The 22,926-nt window shown below is 46.8% G+C and overlaps 1 protein-coding gene across 2 annotated transcripts; it reads left to right on the top strand.

Annotated features, from left to right (window-relative positions):
- Positions 1-1,885: 1,885 nt before the first annotated feature.
- On the top strand, positions 1,886-22,341 carry DAO (D-amino acid oxidase). 2 transcript variants are annotated; one of them, XM_072802929.1, is made up of 11 exons: positions 1,886-2,045; positions 7,663-7,865; positions 9,904-10,018; positions 11,250-11,326; positions 12,205-12,270; positions 13,914-13,968; positions 15,223-15,327; positions 16,605-16,687; positions 17,955-18,072; positions 18,980-19,078; positions 20,304-22,341. In XM_072802929.1, exons 2-11 carry the CDS (start codon positions 7,672-7,674, stop codon positions 20,433-20,435), a joined length of 1,044 nt encoding a protein of 347 aa, XP_072659030.1. In that variant the 5' UTR covers positions 1,886-2,045; positions 7,663-7,671; the 3' UTR covers positions 20,436-22,341. The 2 variants fall into 2 exon arrangements, with proteins under 2 accessions (XP_072659030.1, XP_072659031.1); XM_072802930.1 differs by lacking the exon at positions 17,955-18,072.
- The last annotated feature ends 585 nt before the right edge of the window (positions 22,342-22,926 follow it).

The following is a 22,926-nucleotide window of genomic DNA, read 5'->3' as shown; positions in this document are numbered from 1 at the left end:
ATGGTTTCATCCACTCAACATAGAGATTGTGTGATTCCTCTGAGTTCTTGTGTGTGGCAACATTTGACTTTTTCATTGCTGTATAATATTTCATGGTGGGAATTGTCTGAAAACTCCAGCATTGGTTCCATTCATTCTCCAGCTGATAGATACTTGAGTCGTTTCTGCTTTGGGACCATGAATGTTCTTGTACAAACCTTTTGGTTGATGTGTGTTTTATTTCTATTGGGTATGTGTGTGAGATTTGGGTTCCTGGGTTTGGGGATAAGGGTGTGTTTAGTGTTAGTGGGTATGGGGAACACGTTTTTGAACTGAAAGGAGGTATGATCATAATAGCACCTACTGTATAAGGCTGTTGTGAGATTAAATGAAATAAACCAGATAAGGTATTTAAAACTAGCACATCGTGGGATGCCTGGCAGGCTCAGTCAGGGGAGCACAGGACTCTTGATCTCAGGGTTGTGAGTTTGAGGCTGTGTTGGATATAGATATTGCTTGAAAAGAAACTCTTTTAAAAAAATAATAAATAGGAGTGCCTGGGTGGCTCAGTGGTTGAGCCTCTGTCTTCGGCTCAGGGTGTGATCCTGGGGTCCTGGGATCAAGTCCCGGATCAGGTTCCCTGAGGGAGCCTGCTTCTCCCTCTCTGTGTCTCTGCCTCTCTCTGTGTGTCTCTCATAAATAAATAGAATCTTTCTTAAAAATTGTAAAAACTTAATAAATAAAACTGGCACACTGAAATTTACAAGACATACATCATTGCTGGGATAGAACTGGGGGCCAGGTGAAGATATCCAGTGAATTTCTGTTAGCTTTAAATATTCCCATAATGAACCAGGGGACAAGGTCATGTGAAATAAAAGTGAATACATGACTATTATTTTAAAATTAAAAAAAAATTCAAATGAAGTGGAAGTACATAGAATAAAAGGTGGAGTTCCCTCCTTTTAAAAATTATCATTACTTTTTAAAGATTTTATTTATTTATTTATTCATGAGAGACACAGAGAGGCAGGGACATAGGCAGAAGGAGAAGCAGACTCCCTGCAGGGAGCCTGATGCGGGACTCTATCCCAAGACCCCCGGGATCACGACCTGAGCCAAAGGCAGACGCTCAACCACTAGGGCACCCAGGCGTCCCTAAAAATCATTATTAAAAGAATACCATGCTGAATGCTAAAGAATGCCAAAACTAAATGTTTTGTATGCATTTTCTTATTTTATCTTCACTTTTTTATTCCATGATGCTGAAGATAGGGACGCCAAGGCTGGTTCTTCAAAGCTGACCCAAGGGATACCTTACTCAGGGCTGGTTAGTCTCTGTCTCTGGGCCTCAGTCTCCCCATCCACACAGTGAGGCGCCTGATAATCCTTCGGCTCTAATAATCGCAACTCCACGTCTAGCCCTGGCAGAGGAGGGACCTGGAGTCCTGCCGCCCGTGTCTCTGGGATACGGGAGCAAAGAGCCACGCATCCTTATGGCCCAAATAGGCGTCGCCTTGAGTCTCTCCCTGGCCTCATGCACCCAGCATCCAAGAATGGCATTAGGCTGGCCGGCTGGCTGCTAGAGGCCCTGTCCTGTATCTCTGGCCCCCGCACAGGGCTGCCAGGCTGGCCAGGCCCACAGTGGCTCAGGGGAACAACTCTCCCCTCCCCCGGGGGTGGGGGTGGGCAGCAGGAAGAGGGAGGAAAGAGGATCGTCTCCAGCTGGCCCCGGAGACAGACCTCCTTGTCCCCATCAGCCCTCCGGCCCCCCCCCCCCCCCCCCCAGGGCTGTCCACGGGGGCTTGAGATCAGCCAGAAAAGTCAGGCAACTTTTCAGGGACCAGAAGGAGGGGAGGGGAGGTCTCCCAGCCTGAGAGCAGCGCAGCGCCAAGCCCCGCCCCTTGCTGTGCCCTGTCGGTAACTCCAGACTTTGACCCTGAGTTCCAGCCCCGGTTGGCGGGCAGTCGGCTGAGGACAGGACACCCCAGAATCAGGAGACTCCTCTGCAGGAGATAAGACCCTGCGTCCACAGCAGCTGCCTCTTCAGAAGTTTGGCAATCCAGGTGAGTGGGGGTGGCGGTGCACCAGGTCTCAAGGTCCTCCCAGTGTTAAGGAGAAGGTTCTGCATTAGAGCCTAAAGCAGGTGAAGCCCTGGAGCCAGGCGAGTGGGGGTGGCGGTGCACCAGGTCTCAAGGTCCTCCCAGTGTTAAGGAGAAGGTTCTGCATTAGAGCCTAAAGCAGGTGAAGCCCTGGAGCCAGGCAGGAACACAGGCAGGTGCCTTCACCTCTCCAGACCTCCTTCTCCTCTCTGGAAGACAGGGATCATAATCACCTCTTACTAGGTTATTTTGAGAATCAAAAGAGGTGATGAACAGAAAGAGCTTAGCACAGAACTGGGCACATAGCAAGTACTCAGTAAATGGTGATTATTATTTGGGGGCAGCGAGCTGATAGCCTGGTTGTCAAACATTTGTAGAAGCTGTTCCATTAAAAATTTTTAAAAAATATTTTATTTATTTATTCATGAGAGACACACAGAGAGAGGCAGAAACACAGGCAGAGGGAGAAGCAGGCTCCTTGCAGGGAGCCCGAAGTGGGACTCGATCCCAGGACTCCAGGATCATGCCCTGAGCCAAAAGCAGATGCTCAACCGCTGAGCCACTCAGGCGTCCCTCATTTAAAAATTTTAGAAACATGTTATTTATTTATTCATGAGAGACACAGAGAGGCAGAGACATAGCCAGAGGGAGAAGCAGTTTCCTTGTGGGGAACCCTATGTGGGACTTGATCCCAGGACCCTGGGATCATGCCCTGAGCCAAAGGCAGATGCCCAAACAGCCCCCGAGGTGCCCCAGAAGCTATTCCACTGTAAAGGTAAATTGTGAAAATATCAACTGCAAAAGAAGTGGCCATATGGCACAACCTGATTACGTTCGTTCCAATACCTTGCCCCTGATTTGTTGATTTTTTTTTTTAAACAAGTCTCCTATTTTTTTGCTACACACAAATAGTAATCAAAGCCACAAGCTGCCCCAAATTCTTTTTGAGGGACAAGGGAGGTTATGAGCAAGCAAACACGCGACTGAAAAGCAAGCAGAGAGCAGCAGGTGCCAAGTTACTGCTTGCTGCCTAATAGCTCTGCAGCACGGTACAGAAAGCTCAGATAGAACAGAGTCCAGATTCCAGCACTGTCCCACACTGGCCGCGTGACTCTGGGAGAGTGAGCTCCTGGCCCTGAGCCTCAGTCCCACACCTGGAGACCCTCCCGTAGTGTTTGCGGAGATTAAGCAAGAGGACACCTGTACTGAATCTATGTGTGTGTGGTGAGGAGCAGACGCCCCAAATTCCCTCCCGCTCCACACTTCTGGAGACGTTATAATCACACATACACACACACACACACACACAGATAAGTGTGAGAACCTCAGCATCTTCTTGGATGCACACTCCAAGCATGCTCCGTTGAAGTGACGGCGTAACACACAGGAGAAGGGCACCTCCGCCAGGAATCCAGCAACCACAAAAAAATGACTGACCTGGTAACGGAGCCGTGGGCATGCAAGTCCGCAGGTTCCTTATCCGTGTCATGAGATCCTACGGGCTGGCTCCTGCTTCTCAAAAGAACCTCATGCGTTTATATTGTACCTTAATACCACACAGTTGCTACGATCAGTATCAGATAGGAGTCCTGTAGTTTAAGATGATTGGTTTAGGAACCACCTTTTTCCTTCCTAATTCTTTGCCTACCAGCCACACACTAAAAATTCGTACAGATGTTGCATTTCATGGGGTTTTCTTTCAACACAGGACCCTGAAATATTGGCTGTTTATTTTCACCTGCTTAGTCCTCAGATTTTCCAAATAGTGTCATTTGCCAGCCCGGCATGGTGTTGTTTAGGGCCACGGGCTTCTGTAAGTCAGGTTGAGCTGGGCTCTGCTTCTCGCCAGCTGGGAGTCTGAGACTCACTTGCTTCATCTGTAAAATGGGTGTAATGATAACCCGGAGAGCTGTCAGAAGATGAAAACAGATGAAGCATGTAACATTCTTAGCGCAGTGACTGGCACACGCTGGCAGTGCTATTGTTGTGATCTCTGAGTTGCCAGGTCTTTCCCTGACTCGACCAGTCTTGCCTTTTACGGAGACTTTGTCACCCCAAGACATCACAAACCCTTTCATCGCAGACGCGTTGTTGTGGTTGAGTCTCTCCTCTTTGCTGGGCTCAGTTTCCCCAGCAATCTAGAATTTTACACTCTGGAGAAACTGAGTCCCACACTATTACTTTTCCCCTCTCTATCTTGGCCATTTGATTCCAGCTGTTGTTCTGGGCGTCCCTCCTGCTCTTCTTTTGGGCATGTGCCCCTGCTCCTAACCGGAGGCTCTGACACACCTGAGCAGCCTGGTTATCGTAGACATGCTGTGTGCCAGCTCTGCTTCGGTCCAGGCCTCCTTCTTCCTGCCCAGAAGCCTCCAGGGGGTTTTCACACTCTCCTTCTCCTCCCTCGCAGCCTCTATTATAGAAGCAGCTTCTCTTTTTCTCCATCTTATGCTGGTTTTCTAGGTGGCTTGCGAATGGAAAAAAACCTCGGGCCCTGGAAAAGGCAGAGCTGGATTCACATCCCACGCTTCCTCCAACCCTTCTTATGACCTCGGATAACTTAACTTTCTCTGAACCTCGACTCCCTCACCTGTGAACTGGGACGGTGACAGTCACTAGTATCATGAGCTCCTCAGCATTTAACCAATATTTTCTCTTTTGATCCTCATAAGAACTTCATTCATTCATGCATGCATGCATTCATTCATTCATGAGTCCCTGCTATAGGCAGGCCCTATTCTAGGCCGTGGGGATAGAGCAGGATAAAAGTCCATGTCTGGAGCCCTGGGTGGCTCAGTCGATTGTGTCTGGCGTTTGGTTTAGGCCCAGGTCATGATCTCATGCATTGTAAGATTGAGCGCTGCATTGGGCCTCATGCTCCACAGGGAGTCTGCTTGAGATTCTCTTCCTCTGCTCCCCCCACCTTGGGCACACACACTCTCTATCTCTCAAATAAATAAATAGTGGTGCCTGGGTGACTCAGTTGGTTAAGCATCTGCCTTCGGCTCAGGTCGTGATCCCAGGGTCCTGGGATGGAGCCCTGTATCAGGCTCCCTGCTCAGCAAGGGGTCTGTTTCTCCCTCTTCCTCCTCCTCTCCTCCTGCTTGTGCTCTCTCCCTCTCTGTTAAATAAATAAATAAATAAATAAATAAATAAATAAATAAATAAATAAATCAATCTTAAAAAAAAAAAAAAAAAAAAGTCCCTGCCCTCCTGGAGCTGATATTTTGGTGAGGAGGCAAAGGTCAGGGAGCTTTGTTAGCCCTTAAAAGTTCACAGAGAGGGGGATCCCTGGGTGGCTCAGCGGTTGAGCATCTGCCTTTGGCCCAGGGTGTGATCCTGGAGTCCCGGGATCAAGTCCCACGTCGGGCTCCCTGCATGGAGCCTGCTTCTCCCTCTGCCTGTGTCTCTGTCTCTCTGTGTCTCTCATGAATAAATAAATAAAATATTAAAAAAAAAAGTTCACAGAGAGGAAATGGTGGCTCCATCAGGATGGCCAACTTAACCCATGTTTGCCCCAGGACTCTCCTGGTTTTAGCTCTCAAAGTCCGCATCCTGGCAACATCTTCAGTCCTAGGAAACTGAAGAGGTTGGTCACCCACACTCCATCAGGTTAAGTGACTTGCCCAGGGCCACACAGCTGGTGTGTGCCGGAGCCAAACTCAACTCTGAACCTAGGTATGTCTGACCCCCAGCCTGGGCTGGTACTGCCACTTCCCCATGCCCTGCTACCTCCTGGATTCATTTGGGGAATTTGGAAAATTCCTCAGTTCTTGCTGTCTTGTTGTTGAGGCACAAAAGTGATCCACTCTCCCGAGTTATAGAGAGAGAGTCAGAAGGCCCAGAGAGAGGAGGTAACTTGGCCAAGGCCACAGAGAATGAGAAGTGAAGCCAGGTCTGACTCTCCCTGCTTCCTCTTCTCCTTCCCCCGGTGTCATTTCCATTGTTATTTTCAAGGGGCTGGGGGACAGGAGGAGGTCACTACGTATTGTTGGGCCTACTCTATGCCAGGTGCCGTGCCAGAAACATCCACCCAACTAGTGGGTTAATTTTCAGGGTGCCCCTGTGAGGTCAGGGTTGCTCTTATTTTACAGATGAGGATGTGGAATCTCCTGAGGCGAAGTATGGGGGACAAGGGATGGCAGGAGGCTAGGGTCCCTGAGAGGGCCTGCCCCTGCAACCAAGCCTCACAGCGGGAAGGAGAATGGTCCGGAGCAACAATGCCTTTCCATTTTGTGGCTTTATCTCCAACTTGGCTGCTGAAATCCCGACAGAGTCCAATTCTTGTGGGCTGAACCCATTTTCCCCTTTTAAAAAACTAGGCCCTATTGAGAATGTCCTGCCGTTTGGCCAAGGGTTGCCAGGAGGCTTGGTCTGTGGGAGGAGTTGCTGTGAGTGTAGAGGAGGGAAAGTTGAATTTGGCCCTTCCGGCACAAAAAGTCCCCTTGTTCTGCCTCAGCAGGAGCCCACAGAATATTTCCCTGCTGTGTGCGTTGTGGGGGGGGGGGGGGGAGGGATCCAAGCTGCTTCGAGGTTAAAAGCCTTTAAACTTCTAAATATCTTTTTTTTTTTTTTAAGATTTTATTTATTTATTCATGAGAGACACAGAGAGAGGAAGAGAGACACAGGCAGAGAAGCAGGCTCCCTGTGGGGAGCACGATGTGGGACTCCATCCCAGATCCCGGGATCACGCCCTGAGTCAAAGGCAGACGCTCAGCCACTGAGCCACCCAGGGGTCCCTTAAAGCTTTTAAACTTCTGAGGACCCAGCCAGCCCAGCCCCCAAGGCCCACCCTTGGGGGCTGTGCAGGAAAACCTGAGTTCTGAACTTAGACATTGCATCCACTAGCTCCCAGCTTGGCACGCAGGAGGTGTGCCGTAAGTGTATGTTGAGTTTACTTGAATTAAAAGTAAATCCCAGCAGCACCACTTAACTGGCTGTAGGACCTCAGGTAACTTACTTCACTTCTCTGAGCCTCCGTCTCCTCATCTGTACAATGGGACCAATGACACCAGCCCTGGCCTCCTAAGACCGTGGGGGTGACTTAGAAGGACGTAGCACTGGGGTTGGCACATGGCAGTGCTCCGTAAGTGTCAGCAAATGACGTCTTTTGCACTTGACCTTATGTTGAGGTTTGTGCCCTGGCCATCTGGCTAAACCTCCCATCTGTTCTCCAAGGTAGGAGTTATTTTTCCCATTTACCAGCATCTTGCCCAAGGTCAGTGGCCAGTAGGTGGCAGAGTTGAGGCACGAGATCTGAAGCTAGAGCCCATGGTCCTGACTGCCAGACTCCCAGGCTGCAGCTGGCTGGGCCCTGTGCCCCGCTCTGCTTATGTTCCTGGCTTGGGGCAGGGTATTTGGGGGAAGCTCCCCAACCAAAGCTGCATCACTTACCAGCTGTGAGACCTTGGCCAAGTCGCTTTGCCTCCCTCTGTGTCCATTTTTCCTCTTGTGAGGGTCCTTAAGAGGATCAGTTATCTGGGCTAGCCAGATAGAAAGGCTTGGCGGTATCTGGCACTTTCTAAGCTTTCAGGAGACGATGGTGATGGTGGTGATGGCACACTTCAACCTTTCCTTCCTGCAGGCTGGCACGATGCGTGTGGTAGTGATCGGAGCGGGCGTCATTGGGCTGTCCACCGCCCTCTGCATCCACGAGCGCTACCAGTCAGTCCTGCCATCGCTGGATGTGAGGGTCTACGCAGACCGCTTCACCCCGCTCACCACCACTGACGTGGCTGCTGGCCTCTGTCAAGCCTACCTCTCGGACCCCAGCAACCCACAGGAGGCGTGAGTGAGGGTCCTAGACGGTGGCCCCAGGAACCGGAGGTTCTGAGAGTGAAGAGGGGATGCTCCCTCTCAGGGTTCCCATCACCAAGAGCAAGCCCCTTGTCAAGGCTTAGAAGAAAATCCTAATAAATATGAAGCCCTACTATGTGCCAGACAAATGGAGGCTTCCCTCTATGCCTCCCCTAAACTGGGTGGCTGTGGATGCCCTGTGCATTGATGGATCAGGAATATTTGGGTTTCTTTCCCCTAGTTTATTTATTTAAAGGTCATTTTCATCTGATCCCTACCTAGTGGCTGACAGAAAACGGAGCCCTTCAAATCCCAGCAATAATTATAATGAAGGATAAAATGCACTAAAGTCCTTGATGCTGGGTACTGTAGGGAGGAATTATGTCCCCAAAGACCAATTTTCTTCCATATATAAACTCATAAAAAGATCTTTCGCTTCACTTGAAGTCATTCCAATTGCCGTTTTTAACAGTCTCTCAGGTATATTTAATGGTTTAGAAATCTATTTCCCCTCAATTTGCCCACTGTGACGATTCATCATTTTTATGTAACAATTTCTTTTTTTTTTAATGTTTTTATTTTAATTCCAGTTGGTTAGCATACAGTGTTACATTAGTTTCAGGTGTGCCATATAGTGATGGAACACTTCCATACAGCACCTGGTGCTCGTCACAACAGGTGCACTCCTTCATCGCCATCACCTATTTCCCCCAACCTGCACCCCCATCCTCTCCGGTGACTATCAGCTTGCTCTCTACAGTTAAGAGTCTGGTTTGAGTTTCTCTTTCTCTCTCTCTCTCTTTTCCCCTTTGCTCATCAATTTTCTTTCTTTATTTCCACATATGAGTGAAATCATATGGTATTTGTCGTTTTCTGACTTATTTCACTTAGCATGATACCCTCTAGTTCATCCACGTTGTTGCAAATGGCAAGATTTCATTCCCTTGTATGGCTGAGTAATATTCCATTGTATATATGGAATACCGCATCTTTATCCATTCATCAATTGATGGACACTTGGACTGCCTCCATATCTTGCCTATTGTAAATCATGCAGCTATAAACATCGGGATGCACGTATCTGTTTGAATTGGTGTTTTTGTATTCTTTGGGTAAATATCCAGTAGCGTGCTTTCTAGATCACAGGTTAATTCTGTTTTTAACTTTTTGAGGTTAAAACAGACCTCCAGATCAAGAATACTTGTAAGTGGGTGGATGGATGATCAGGTTTAGCAAAGAAGTTGCAAAAGTCATTTTGTCTGTTTAGAAACCACAAACTGCCAGCTGCTTCAGCAAAAGAATCCCCAACTGTGTAAGGACTCAAACAGAAGTTACATTCTCCCGTAAACTCTAAAACTAGTGTTCCTGATCAGTGGGTGGCAATTCAGGGGCCCGGGCTCCTTGCATCTCATGCCTCTGCTGTCCTCCTCTGTGGCTTCTGACACGGCCACTGTGCCCGTGTCACTGTGCCTTCTGATGTCATTCTTCTGTGCTTTTGGAAGGAGAACAGCATGAGGACCATGTGTGCAGTCTTAGGGTCCATTGGGCAGAAGGCAGTCACATGGCCACACCTGGCTGCTTGGGAGTCTAGGAGATGTAACCAGGTTCTGTGCCAGGAAGAAGAGGAGGAAAGTGTTTGGGAGCAGCAAATCAAGGTCTACTGCTGGCATTTATACGGGGGGTACTTGAGTAAGCCTCACGTGTGGGGCTTGCAGCTCTCAAAGTGGGCCAGAGATTTCATTTAAACTCACAGCTACACAATCTTGAGCCCAAGGTGGGCTCCAAATGGTTGCAGTGGACCATCCCTTGTTTCCCCTCTTCTCTTTTTCTATTAATGGGGAAATTCTAGAAAATCATGGGATAGGGAAGGCCCACAGGCATTTGGGATGCTGCAGAAGGGAAAGTGGTGGATTTCTGGATTTTGACATATCCCCATCTGCCTGGTCACAACCCCATGCAAGCCAATCTTCAGAGTTTTCTTGTCCAGCTCAAGGTATTAGGTGACCGAGACTCTGCGGGATCCTTCCAGGCATTGGAACCAGCAGACCTTCGACTATCTTCTGAGCCACATCCATTCTCCCAACGCTGCGAGCATGGGCCTGGCCCTAATCTCAGGCTACAACCTCTTCCATGAAACTATTCCGGTGAGTGAGGAGTCAGACCATGGGGTAGAACCTTGATCACAGACCAGGGCTGGGAGTTTGAGTCTGGGAGTACTTTGAGCCTGGTAGATGATAGCTATTTGCATTCAAATCAGGTTTACTTTAAGTTTTATTTTTGCTTTAAAATTATTTTGGTTTCCAATTTTGTCATTAAATTGGTGGAGACCAAAGAGCTTTCTGATGAACCAGGGGAACTAGCTTTGGTTGAGTCAAACCCAGACACATCCTGTAGTGGATTTCATGCTGAAGCTACAAGGTTTCCTGTGTTTCTGGAGGTGCCAGGGATTTTCATCAAGATAGACTAAAATATTCATCATGGCGCGAACTTCTAAAGTGCTTACTCTATACCAGGCCCTGTCCCAACTACTTTGTCAGCTAGTGACTTGTTTAATTCTCATACCAACCAACAAGTAAGTGCTAACATTAGCCTCTTTATAGATGAAGAAATAGAGGCTCAGAGAAATGGTGTAGCTTGCTCAAGTTACAAGTCTCTAAATGGTGGAACTGAGATTTGAACCCAGGCTGTCTGTGACCCTATGGTGCCCAATGTGTGAAGAAGGGCATAGCCTTGGGGGATGTTCTTAGGTTGCTTGGAGAGAGGGGTCTAGAATCCCAGACCAACTCTTTCAGGGTTATTCAATGTTTAGCACTGGGCTACGGGCATTGCCCATACTGTCTGTTCTCTTTCATGGGACCAAGAATGAGTATTAACTCTATTATGCAGACAAGAAAATGGGAGTCTTGGAGAATTCAAGGTGGTCTGTGGGGAGGCCCAAACCTCTACCTGGTTTTCTGACCCTAAGCTCTGCTGCCTCCCACTCTCACCCCTTGGTAATCCTCACTGTCACCAGTTTCTCTCCTATTTCTGACTCTTACCCTATCACTCATCCTCAGCCTCATTCTCACCCTTCCTTCATATAGCATCACAGTTAAGACTATGGACTTTGAAGCCAAACTGTGTTGGTTCAAATCTCGGCTTCATTGTTTATTAGCTGTGTGACTTTAGACTAATTACTTAACCTCTTTAAACCTCAACGGGCCCATCTGTGAAAATGGAGCTAAGAATAGTATGTATCTCAATAGATGGTTGGGGGTATTAAATGGAGTGGTATAAGTAAGATACTTGAAATGGAGCCTTACATGCAGTACACACTGTTCAACATTTTATTGACTTTCACCCATCCCTGTGCCTCCTTCTCTTCCTCCTTGGCAGGATCCTTCCTGGAAGGACGCAGTTCTGGGATTTCGGAGGCTGACCCGTAGAGAGCTGGACATGTTCCCCAATTACAGGTGAGGTTATTGTGATGGACAAAGGGGCTGAGGTCCCACCATTCAGACAGATCTGTCCAGAGGGCAGCAGAATATAGAGGTACCAAGTTTCCTGTCCTATCCCAGGCCAAGAGCCACTGGTCCCTTAGACTTCTGCTACTCTGTCCATCTCCCTTGGAGAAGTCACCCACCCAATGAGGCCCTGGGCTAGGGTGGTGGGGGATACGGAGACACAGATCTGAAGCCCAGGAACTCCATGTCACTACCATCTTTTGTAGATGAGGAGACTGAGCTTTAGAGAGGCTAACTTCCCAAGGTCACATAGCCAAGTGACCAAAATGGGATTTCTTTTTTTTTTTTAAGATTTTATTAATTTATTCATGAGAGACACACAGAGAGAGAGAGAGAGAGAGAGAGAGAGAGAGAGAAAGAGACACAGGCAGAGAGAGAAGCAGACTCCATGCAGAGAGCCCGATGCAGAACTCAATCCTGGGATTCCAGGACCATGCCCTGTGCTGATGGCAGGCACTAAACCACTGAGCCATCCAGGGATCCCCCCCAAAATGGGATTATGTGATTCCAAACACATCTATTCTTTTCCTTGCAGCCTGATGTCTCTTTGGTCCTCCCTTCACCCCACACTGTGCCTGAATCCCCTCTAAGAATGCACATCCAATCTCCACGTGTGCACCCCAATGTCAGGGATGGATTTTCTGATAGAAAAAAATTTCCTGCACTGAAAACCAGTCCCTACTTGACACAGCCCACTTCACTCAGTGGTCCTGGTTCTACGCTTGGGGGTCCTCCAAAATGAGACTGCTCCCACCTCCATTTGAAAGCCTTTGAATAGAGCTCTGATTCTGATTCTTTATTCTCACTCTTGCCTGTTGCAACTTTAGCTATGGCTGGTTCAACACAAGCCTGATTGTGGAAGGGAGGAGGTATCTCGAGTGGCTGACTAAAAGGTGAGAACTTCAACTTTAGTTTTAGGAAAGCACCTCTCAGGGACCATTATCAGTTGTTCATGGGATTTGTTTTTGAATTGACCAACCCAAAATGTTAAAGAAAACTCTTAGGCTTGGTGGGAGTTATCCTCAGTTCTAACCACTTCTGTGCACTGAAACCCAGCTTCCCATACCTGATTGGGCATCAGAACCACCTGGGCAGCTCTTTACATGTGATATTGATTATTGAATTCACCAAAATCTATAATGTTTGTGTAATAGTTTTAAATGAATTCTTTTAAGTTTTCCACATGTATTTATGTCATCTCTAAAACATAAGTTGCCTTTTTTTTTTTTGTATACTTCATTTTTTCTTCTTGTCTAACTGCTGTGGCCAGTACTTCTAGAACAATGTTAACTAATACAGGGGATGTCTATCTTCTTGCTGAGGTTAATAGGAATCTTGTAAGTGTGCCTGGGTGGTTCAGTCAGTTAAGCATCTGCCTTCAGCTCAGGTTATGATTCCAGGGTCCTGGGATTGAGCCCCATGTTGGGCTCCCTGCTCAGTAGGGAGTCTGCTTCTCCCTCTCCCTCTGCCCCTCTGCACTGCTCACCCCCACTCATGCTTTCTTTCTCACTCTTTTTATCTCAAATAAATAAATAAAATCTTAAAAAAAATAGGAATCTTGTAGTGTTCTAAATTAGCAAACAAATTGAGAGACATATTTATATTTATATTCACATATAAGAAAATTCCATGTATTTCCTATATTTTACTATTTTATTAAGATTAAAAAAAATCTAGAATGGATCATATCTTTTATCAAATGACTTGGGGAAAAAAAAAAACAAATGACTTGGGGAGCTTTTTAGAAATACAGATTTTAGGACTCCACTTTATATCTACTGAATCAGATCCTCTGGAGTGGGGCTTAGAAATTTGTGTTTTAAGAAGTTTCCTGAGTGATTTTAATTATCTGCCAGGTTTGGAAATCATTGCACTATAGTTATTTCTCCTAACCTTAAGATACTTATGACTCCTGTCTAGCCTCTTCCTAGGCGGAAAACCCCCACTTCTATCTTGAGGAAGCTATGTATATAAAATAGTCCTGAGCTTCACTTTTCATAGGGTTTACTTTTCTGTTCTTTTGATGTTTCTACTACATCTCTAATAATAACAGATATTTTTATTCTGAGACATGTTGGGGGATGTCCCCAGCCCACCTTCCTCCTTGTACCTTGCTTCTGACAAAGGGGCATTTAACATTGGTCCAACTCTGCCCTCCTCCACCTTGCAACTCATTCCCTTTGATGGTACAAAGCAATGTGGTAGGAAAACTTTTGAACTAAGAAGCCTAGGTCTGAGTCCCAATCCCATCATTAACTCACTGTATGACCTTCACCAAGGCTCTTCTCTCATCTCCATCTGGCTGACAAGGGGCTTGGGCCATTTCAGGTTTCCCATGGGAGATTTCATGGACCACTAGTCCATCAAGGTACTTAAGAACTGATCTGATCTGACTACACAGCCATTTTCTCAAGGAGCATCCTGTGGGACTAACATCCACAGAAGGTTCTTTGGGGAACATATCTCATGCCATTTTCTTGGAGAGATGGGACAAAGAACTGAATACTGGGCTTTTTGATGTGTTTCATCACCCTAGGTTAACTGAGAGGGGAGTGAAATTCTTCCAGCAGAAGGTGGAGTCTTTCGAGGAGGTGAGTTGCAGGGCTGGAAGCGGCTGGATGTGGGAGAAGGGTGAGGAGGAGAGGCCTTTTGTTCCTTTTGCTGGGTTGGGGGCCCCCTTGTCAGGCTCCCAGGGTCCCCACGAGGCCTGTCCCAGTCTCCAGGCCTTTCTTCAATCCCAGAGGGACTCAAGCATTCTGTCTTGATGTTGGTGGCTAGAACAAAGGGACAGCAGGATGATGGTGGACATTAGGGGCTAATCTACTTCTGAGCCTCTGAGTCTTAGGGCCAGAGAGTTGGCTGCCTCTTACCAGTATCAGCTGCACTTCACTCTTGAGACACTTGGTTGCCTCCTATCTAAATCAGGGTTAATGTTTCTGCAAAGTCAAGGCTCTCAGCTGACTCAGCTCCAGAGTAATACCATCATCAGTAACAATGACAGTTAGCAGCTATCATCACCAGGCACTGGCTAAGTACCACGAACTTTGCTGTATGACTTCACTCAATCCTAGCACCTAGCATTGCGCTTGGCATGTGAAGATACTTGGTAAATGCAGCTACTGGCATTACATACTGAGTATCTGCTCTGAGTTGAGCCCTAATGGACATTTGGGATGTATGGTTTGCTCAGACATAACCTTATTCCCAAGGAGCTCACACTTCAATGTAGCAAACACTGGCTCTGGAATGATAACAATGCCTTGCAATGTGTGTGCCCCATGACTGACCTGTGAGGGGAGTCCTTGGTGCTGTACTGAGGGTTTAGGTGCCCATCATGCTATACTGTTGAGCCGTCAAGTATCCCATACATGCACAGAGCCAGGGGTTCCAACATGCCTTCTGAAAATGCCTTGGCAGAGCAAAAGGCAAGAGAATGAAGTAAGGAGTCAGAAGGAGGAAGAGAACTATCTCTGCATCTGACTTCTTCTGGGAGGTCCCAAGAAGGTTCTCCCCTTCCACAGTACTCCTTCCTGAGCACTCTCCTATCCAGGGTCACATTGGATCTTCACACAGCCCAAGAATAGATATTACCAGCCCTACTTTATAGTGAAAGCGGCTGAGCCTTGAGGAGGTGATGGAACATTTCTGAGGTCATGTAGCAGGTAAATGGCAGAGCAGAAATTTGGAGTTAGTTCTGTGGAAAATTGGAGTCCTCAATGAGACTCCTCCCTGCTGTTCCACAGGGAGCAGAGAGCTGCAAGGTGGAGGGGAGAGGGGAGGAGGGGGTGGAGGATACAAAGGCCCTTACCTCCTCCCATGCCACCTGCTCTGTTCATTGCTGCCAGATGGCAAGAGGAGGTGCCGACGTGATTATCAACTGCACCGGGGTGTGGGCTGGGGCATTGCAACCAGATCCCTTGCTGAAGCCAGGTCGGGGACAGATCATTAAGGTGAGTGTGAAGGCGAAGGATGGAACCTCCTGCTTTTCTTCTTTTAAAGATTTATTTATTCATGAGAGAGAGAGAGAGAGAGGCAGAGACATAGGCAAAGGGAGAAGCAGGCTCCTTGCAGGGAGCCTGATGTGGGACTAGATCCCAGAATCTGGGATCGTGCCCTGAGCCAAAGGCAGACACTTAACCACTGAGCCCCCCCAGGTATCCCTCTTGCTTTTCTTAATAGAGAGATTGTAGCTGCCTCCTTATTTCCTCTCTGAAGATAGAGGATGCATTGGGGACATCTGTTAGAAGAGCCTCGCAGATTTCAGGCAACTGACATGTTAAAGAAACAAGAAGGATCAACACGACCCCTCCAAACATTCTCTTTTGGGATTTTTTCTTAATATAGCAAAGCATGCATATATATGTTTGTACATATGTAGGGGTTGTATATCCCTGCATTTTAATAAAAAGAGCAAAAATTTGTGGAGTATTTATTTAGTGCCATGTACAGGCCTGAGCATTTTATCGTGTTATTAATTTCATCCTTACCAGAACCCTTTGAGAGGGTCTATCATATTGCCATTGCTATTTTACTGATGGGGAAACTGAGGCACAGAGGAATTTAGGTGATATGCACAAGTTCACATGGTGGTGAGTTCTGGAACTGGGGTTAGAACCCAGGGTCCCTGGGTGGCTCAGTGGTTTAGCGCCTGCCTTCAGTCCAGAACGTGATCCTGGAGTCCCGGGATCAAGTCCCACATCGGGCTCCCTGCATGGAGCCTGCTTCTCCCTCTGCCTGTGTCTCTGCCTCTCTCTCTCTCTCTCTGTCTATCATGAATAAATAAATAAAATATCTTCACAAAAAAAAAAAAAAGAACCCAGGCAACCTGGTTTAAGAGGCTGTGTCTTGTAAACATCATCCCACACTGCCTCTCACTGTGTATGTGTGCATGTGTGAAGGATGTCCATTTGTAGACATGTGTGTGTACTTGGGCCTATGTGAGTGTCAGTGTGTTCCTCATGTGGGCTGATCCGTATGTGTCTTTATACGTGTGTGCTGAGCTTTTCTGTGGTCATGTAGGTGAGAATGTGTGATATTTCAGGGAGCAGGGGTTGACTCTTCCTGCAAGAGCAAGCAGTCAGTGCAGACTTGGAGCTGAGGAGTCAGAGGAGGGCTTAGGAGCTGTCTTTGCCACACTTGTCAGAACATCTGGGTAGAGAGGGGAGCAAGGCAGGGAAGCCTAGTGATACAACACTCCTGAAGAGACTTGTCTGCCCTCAATCAACAGGTGGATGCCCCTTGGATGAAGCACTTCATTATCACCCATGACCTAGCGAAAGGCATCTACCAGACCCCATACATCATCCCAGGGTAAGAATCTGACATCTTAGAGCAGAAGAAGGAGCACCTTCATGCCCTCTCTATGCTGCCCACCCCAGCCCCTTTGCTTAGTCCCTGCAGGCTTTTTCTTCTAGTGTTTTCTAAGTAGTAGGGTTGAGGTATTAAATCCCTGTAAAGTCAGGATGCAGCATTAATTGGGCTCCATCTTGAACAAGCTTTTGGAGGATAGTTGTGGCGATCCTAAAGACAAAGGTAGTGGGTGTGAGGGCAGTGACACTGGAAGGTGTGAACAGAAATAACAGGATTGTGGTGAGAATAGGGATTTGGTTGATGGTGATGATGATATTAACGAGAGAGGTGATGATGTTAGTGAAGATGGTGATTGTGTTGATAGGATGACAATGTCACTGAGAGTGGAGTGGTGGTAGTGGAGATATTACTGTAATTGGTGAGGAAGTTCACAGGGGTGGTGATTGGGCCAAGGAGGGTAGAATGTTAACATTAATGGAGATGGTGTGGTGTTGATGATGATGGCAGTGATTGGGAGTAGAGGCAGCATCTGGTGCTGATGGAGATGACGCTATGAGTGATGATGTTAATAGTATAGTGGGGATGACAGTCTCAAAGGCAACGTTAATTCATGCTGATTGCAACATTAATGTTAAGTGAGGCTGTGCTATCTTCATGGTGATGTTAGTGGTGTGGCAGAGATGACAATATCAATGGTGACAAGAATGCTGGTAGTGAAAATGATGAATGGAGTTGATGGTGATGACATATTCATGGTAGCAAAAAAGGCAGTTGTGAAGATGATGTTGATGGAGATATTTTTCCAGTTTCATTAAGATATAATTGACAAATGGTGCACATTTTTAATGTACATGACAATTTGATATATGTATATATTGCAATATGATTACCACAATAAGGCTAGTTAACTCATCCATCATGTCACATAAATACAATTTCTCTGTGTGTAGTGAGAACATTTAAGATTCACTCCCTTAGCAATTTTCAAGTATGTAATATAATACTGCTAACTACAGTCACCATGCTGTGCATTAGAAGAGATGACAATGTTGGCAGTGACATTAATGGTGATGGTAGAGATGGTGGGGGGTGGTGATGACAGTGGCAATTGCAGTGGTGTTGATGGTGGTGTTAGCAGGGATGACAATCTGGGTGGTCATGGGGATTTAGGTAGAGATGGTTGTAAGGGTGAGCATGGCGATGGCCCCCATTCATCTCAAAGGCTTTTTGTTTCCCTTCATCATTGACACTCCTTACTTTTACCTAGGATCCAGACAGTGACTCTGGGAGGCATCTTTCAGCTGGGGAACTGGAGTGAGGCAAACAACATCCAGGACCACAACACTATCTGGGAAAGCTGCTGTAGCCTGGAGCCCACACTGAAGGTACGGTGGGAGGGGTATCAGTACCTTAGACCAGGGTCTTGGCAGCTTGATCATGAGGCCCCTTGAGGATGGGAAGATGCTACCACTGGGATAATTGGGCAAAATTATTCCAGCAAGGGACTGTGGAATACACCAGAATTTGATAATGCACAGGGAGGTTCTGCTGCAAGCCAGTGACACCTATCTGTCCATGGCTAAGAGTTGCTGTCTTTTGCGGAGACAGCCCTAAAAATACCTTAGTCTGTCTTCAAAAAGAGCAGATACATTTGTTGTAGAAATCTCAGTGCGTTTTTGTTTGTTTTGAAATCTCAGTTTTTTCATTTGCCTGTTGGTGATGATGACAGTCATGATATTAATGAGGGTAGGGTAGAAGTAGTGGTGGTGTTGATGGTGATGAATATGCTCAGGATGAGGATAATAATGATGGTGAGGAGGCTAGGGCTGTTGACATCATGGTGGTGGCTGGTGATGGTTGATGGAGACCGGGTCATCGATAGAACTGGTAGTGATGTGGTGGTAGTGACAATAATGATGTTGGCAGCTGATGAAGGTGTGATGGTAGAGGGGGTTAATGAAAGTGATGGTGGTGGTGGGTGGTGAAAATGAGACTCCAAAGCTAACTCTATCATCTAAAAATAGGAGCGGCAAAAAAATCCAGAAATGAATTATTATTTTTTAAGATTTTACTTATTAGACAGAGAGAGAGAGAGAGAGAGAGAGAGAGAACAAGCTGGAGGAACAGCAGACAGAGGGAAAGGGAGAAACCAGCTCCCTGCTGAGAAGGGAGCCCAGTGACATGGGGTTTAATCCTAGGACCCTGGGATCATGACCTGAGCTGAAGGCAGACACTTAACAACTGAGCCACCCAGGGGCCCCCAGAGATGAACTAGTAACACTTTTTTTCCAGGATGCAAAAATTGTTGCTGAATTTACTGGTCTCCGGCCAGTTCGCCCCCAGATTCGGCTAGAAAGGGAACAGCTTCGCTTTGGATCTTCAAACACAGAGGTATGCTCTCTTGGCAAAGAAAGCAAGTCTTCCCGTACCTCTAAGAGGCTCTGGCATTTCCAGTCTTACCTGACATTGGCTTCACACAGCCTACTGGCAGGCCAGGACAGCACTGGCTAACATCCCCCCCTCTGTAGAGAAACTGAGGCTCAGTGATGGTACAGGACCTGCTCAAGGTTACGTAGAGGGCAGTGCGCCTCAGTCTGTCAAAACCTGTGGTTGAACAGAAGGAAAATGGGTACTTACTTGTGTCCATGACATGAACGACCTTACTGGATCTCCCCTCCAACTCTCTGGGATAGGGACTGTTTCCCCCATGCTTCAGATGGATACTGGGGGTCTAAGATGTGAAAGCATTTGCCTAAATCAGACAACTGGTGAGTTGAATTGGACTCCAAAGCCATTTTGCAGATGTCCATTTTGTGGCTGCTCCATCGCATCTCTGGGGTCGCTCTTTCATGCTCCCTCTTATGGGGTGGGAACTGGGCTTATTGAGAAGCTGGAAGCTGTCCTGGCTGAAGGACCTGATCTAACTAGGTGGTAGCTGGAGTTCCCCACGGAAAAGCAATCTTCCTTATATCGGTCGTCCTTCTTCCCTTATGTAGGAGGGCATATAGGGTGTGTGTGTGTGTGTGTGTAACAGCTTTGTGTGTATATGTGATATGTGTATATGGGGTGTGTGTGTGTGTGTGTGTGCTCACAGGTACCTGAGGAAAGAGTCACAGATGGAGTCAAACTCCCTGCTGATGGCTTTGGCTTTAAAAAAGACCCCAGGGATCTTGCCTCTGTCCCTGGGACAAATTAGCCTGCTAACCAGGGTCCACCCAATACAGTTTCCCGGCTTCTCTTTCCTCCCGAGGTGGGTAGAAGAGTCTATCTATTAACACAAGAGGTTTGGCGTTCTGGAGCGGGATGGGCATAAGAAAGGTGATTTAAGGAACTTCAGATAATGTGACTAAGGAGGGGAATCCCTGACCTCAAGTTCTAAATATTCTACTTTTCCTGTGCTGAGTGCATAAACCAGGTCCATCTCCTAAGCAAAAGAGAGTCTGGGATGTCGACCTTCAGCTCCCCCAAAAATCACCTTACTGGTGTTGCTGGGATGCCACCATCCTGCCAGGGAACGGAGAGGGCCTCTGGTGCCCGCTGGCTTTGCCCAGAACTCTTCAGGAATTTCCTGAGTCTTCCAGGGCACACGTGCTACCTTCTCTCTTGCCTCTCCCAGGTCATCCACAACTATGGCCATGGAGGCTACGGGCTCACCATCCACTGGGGCTGTGCTATGGAGGCAGCCAAGCTATTTGGGAAAGTCCTAGAAGAAAGGAAGTTGCTCAGGATGCCGCCACCCCACCTCTGAAAACACCACCTCCCCAAGAACTCCCCGCTCCCCTCAGCCAAACAATCAATATACCCCCCTCTAAGCTATCACTTACCCTTCACATCAGCCCTGGCTCCTTTCTGCAAGAAGCACAAGATGAGAGGGAAATGACAAGATCCATTCCCAGAGGCGAGTCTGGCCCTACCTGGGGCTCACTTTGATCACTGGGGTCTCTCCACTCACTCTGGGCCTGACTGTATGAAGAACAGATGTAGGCTGTTATATTCTAAGTCCTCAGAAAGGAAAGCTCAGAAAATCAAAGGAGCAAGGAGAAAATTGGAGATAACTGAGGTTAGGTAACTTGAGGACAAATTACACTAACATATTAAAGGTTCTGAAAAGGTGATTCCCGGGTGGCTCAGTGGTTTAGCACTTGCCTTCGGCCCAGGGGCATGTTCCTGGAGTCCTGGGATCAAGTCCCACATCGGGCTCCCTGCATGGAGCCTGCTTCTCCCTCTGCCTCTCTCTCTCATGAATAAAGAAATTTTTAAAAAATAAAATCTTTAAAAAAAAGAAAGGTTCTGAAAAGTCCTGCAACAAAGACATCTATCTGATGTTCTTTCATCCAATCCTAAACTTATTTGGTTTGGAAACCTTTTTGCCCCGAGCACTGATGCCACAGAGTGTACTTGAGGGAAGGCTGTAGTAGATTTTGTTGCAGGAAGTCACATGCAGAGCTGGAGTGTGGCGAGGCAGAAGAGGTAAGGCATTGAACTAACACCATGATACCCATTCCACATCCAGAATTTCCAACAGTGTCAGTGACCTGCTGAGTGGGTAGAAGGGGCATGGGGAAAATCCTGCAACCCACATGACACTGGAGAAATTAGGCGATGCTTAATTTCTTCACTTTCCCTTCGCCTAAACTTCTTGCTCCCTCCTTCCCTGAAGATGATCTGTAACCGTATTTTTCAATGACTTACTGGCAGCTTGATGAGTGTTGTATTTCCTTGTTGAATCGTCTCCAGCACTTCTGTCAAAAGTCAGTTGAGCCTTAAATATATAGGTGTATTTTTGGAATTTCAATTCCATTCCATTGATCTATAGGTCTATCCATATACTCGTACACTCATGCTACACTGTCTTGATTACTGAAACTTTGTAAAAAGTTTTAGAGTTAAGAAATGTGAGTCTTCCATGTTTGTTCTCTTTTAAGTGGTTTTTTTTTTTTTTCTTTTTTGGCTCTCCTGGGTCCTTTGTAGTTTCCTACAAATTCTACAACCAGCTCGCCAGTTTTTGAAGAAAAAAAAAAAAAAAGCCAACCAGGGATTTTTTTTTTTAAAGATTTTATTTATTTATTCATGAGAGACAGGGAGAGAGAGAGGCAGAGACACAGGCAGAGGCAGAAGCAGGCTCCATGCAGGGAGCCCGACGTGGGACTCGATCCCCGGGACTCCAGGATCACACCCTGAGCTGAAGGCAGGTGCTCAACTGCTGAGCCACCCAGGTGTCCCACCAACCAGGGATTTTGATAGGGATTAGGTCGAGTTTATAGATCAATTTGGGGGTTATTGATTGACACATTGATTTTAAGTCTTGTGATCCGTGAATATAGGATGTTTCTCCATTTATTCAGATCTTCAATTTCTTTAAGCAGTGTTTTGCAGTTTGTAAAAGTCTTGTACTCCTTTTGTTAAATTTATTCCTATTCTTTTTTTTATTCCTATTCGTTTTAACGGTATTGAGTGGAATTGGTTTCTTACTGATAAATTTAGAAATTTTCTCTGGCATGGTGTGGGTAGGGGGATTTGAAGTGGTTCGTCATCGAGTATTCTTGATTAATCATGAATGATTATATGTGACGCGTCTGTATGTTTAAATGTCAAAGAATCAGAATACAGCAAAGTACCATCAGTGACTAAAGTCTGATCAAAACTACTGAATCTCGGGGATCCCTGGGTGGCTCAGCGGTTTAGCGCCTGCCTTTGGCCCAGGGCGTGATCCTGGGGACCCAGGATCGAGTCCCACGTCAGGCTTCCTGCATGGAGCCTGCTTCTCCCTCCTCCTGTGTCTCTGCCTCTCTCTCTCTCTCTCTCTTTCTATGTCTATCATAAATAAATCTTAAAAAAAAAAAAAACAAAACTACTGAATCTCTGAAGCATGAGAAGGGGCCTCCGGATGTTCTTGGGCTTCAGGATCAGCATTCCATGTGCCTCCCACAACACTCTGCATCTGTCTATTAGAGCTCACATCACATTGTATCACAGTGGTCTGTTTATGCCTGTTCCCTCCACTGCACCAAGAATGCATGAAGATGTGGACCATTTCTTATTCTTTTTTGTATCCTCAGTATTTAGTATCATGCGTGATAGATACATGGTAGATACTCCATGCACACTGCGTGCCATGACGTGATCCCTAATAGAGTTATAATGAACAGGCTCTAGTGATTCCCTGGTTCTGGTTCCATTTGTGAAGCCGGGCTGCACTTTATTTCTGAGATTTTTCTAATCGCTCAGAGGTGCAAACT

The sequence above is a fragment of the Canis lupus genome, chromosome 27, assembly GCF_048164855.1.
Source record: "Canis lupus baileyi chromosome 27, mCanLup2.hap1, whole genome shotgun sequence".
Classification (NCBI taxonomy): domain Eukaryota; kingdom Metazoa; phylum Chordata; class Mammalia; order Carnivora; family Canidae; genus Canis; species Canis lupus.
This window is presented reverse-complemented; position numbering and strand designations above follow the sequence as displayed.

Coding starts and splice junctions, on each gene's coding strand:
- DAO (XM_072802929.1), top strand. CDS start 7,672: ATGCGTGTGGTAGTGATCGGAGCGGGCGTCATTGGGCTGTCCACCGCC. Junction 18,073..18,979: donor GCCTGGAGCCCACACTGAAG/GTACGGTGGGAG, acceptor CTTTTTTTCCAG/GATGCAAAAATTGTTGCTGA. Junction 19,079..20,303: donor TTGGATCTTCAAACACAGAG/GTATGCTCTCTT, acceptor TGCCTCTCCCAG/GTCATCCACAACTATGGCCA.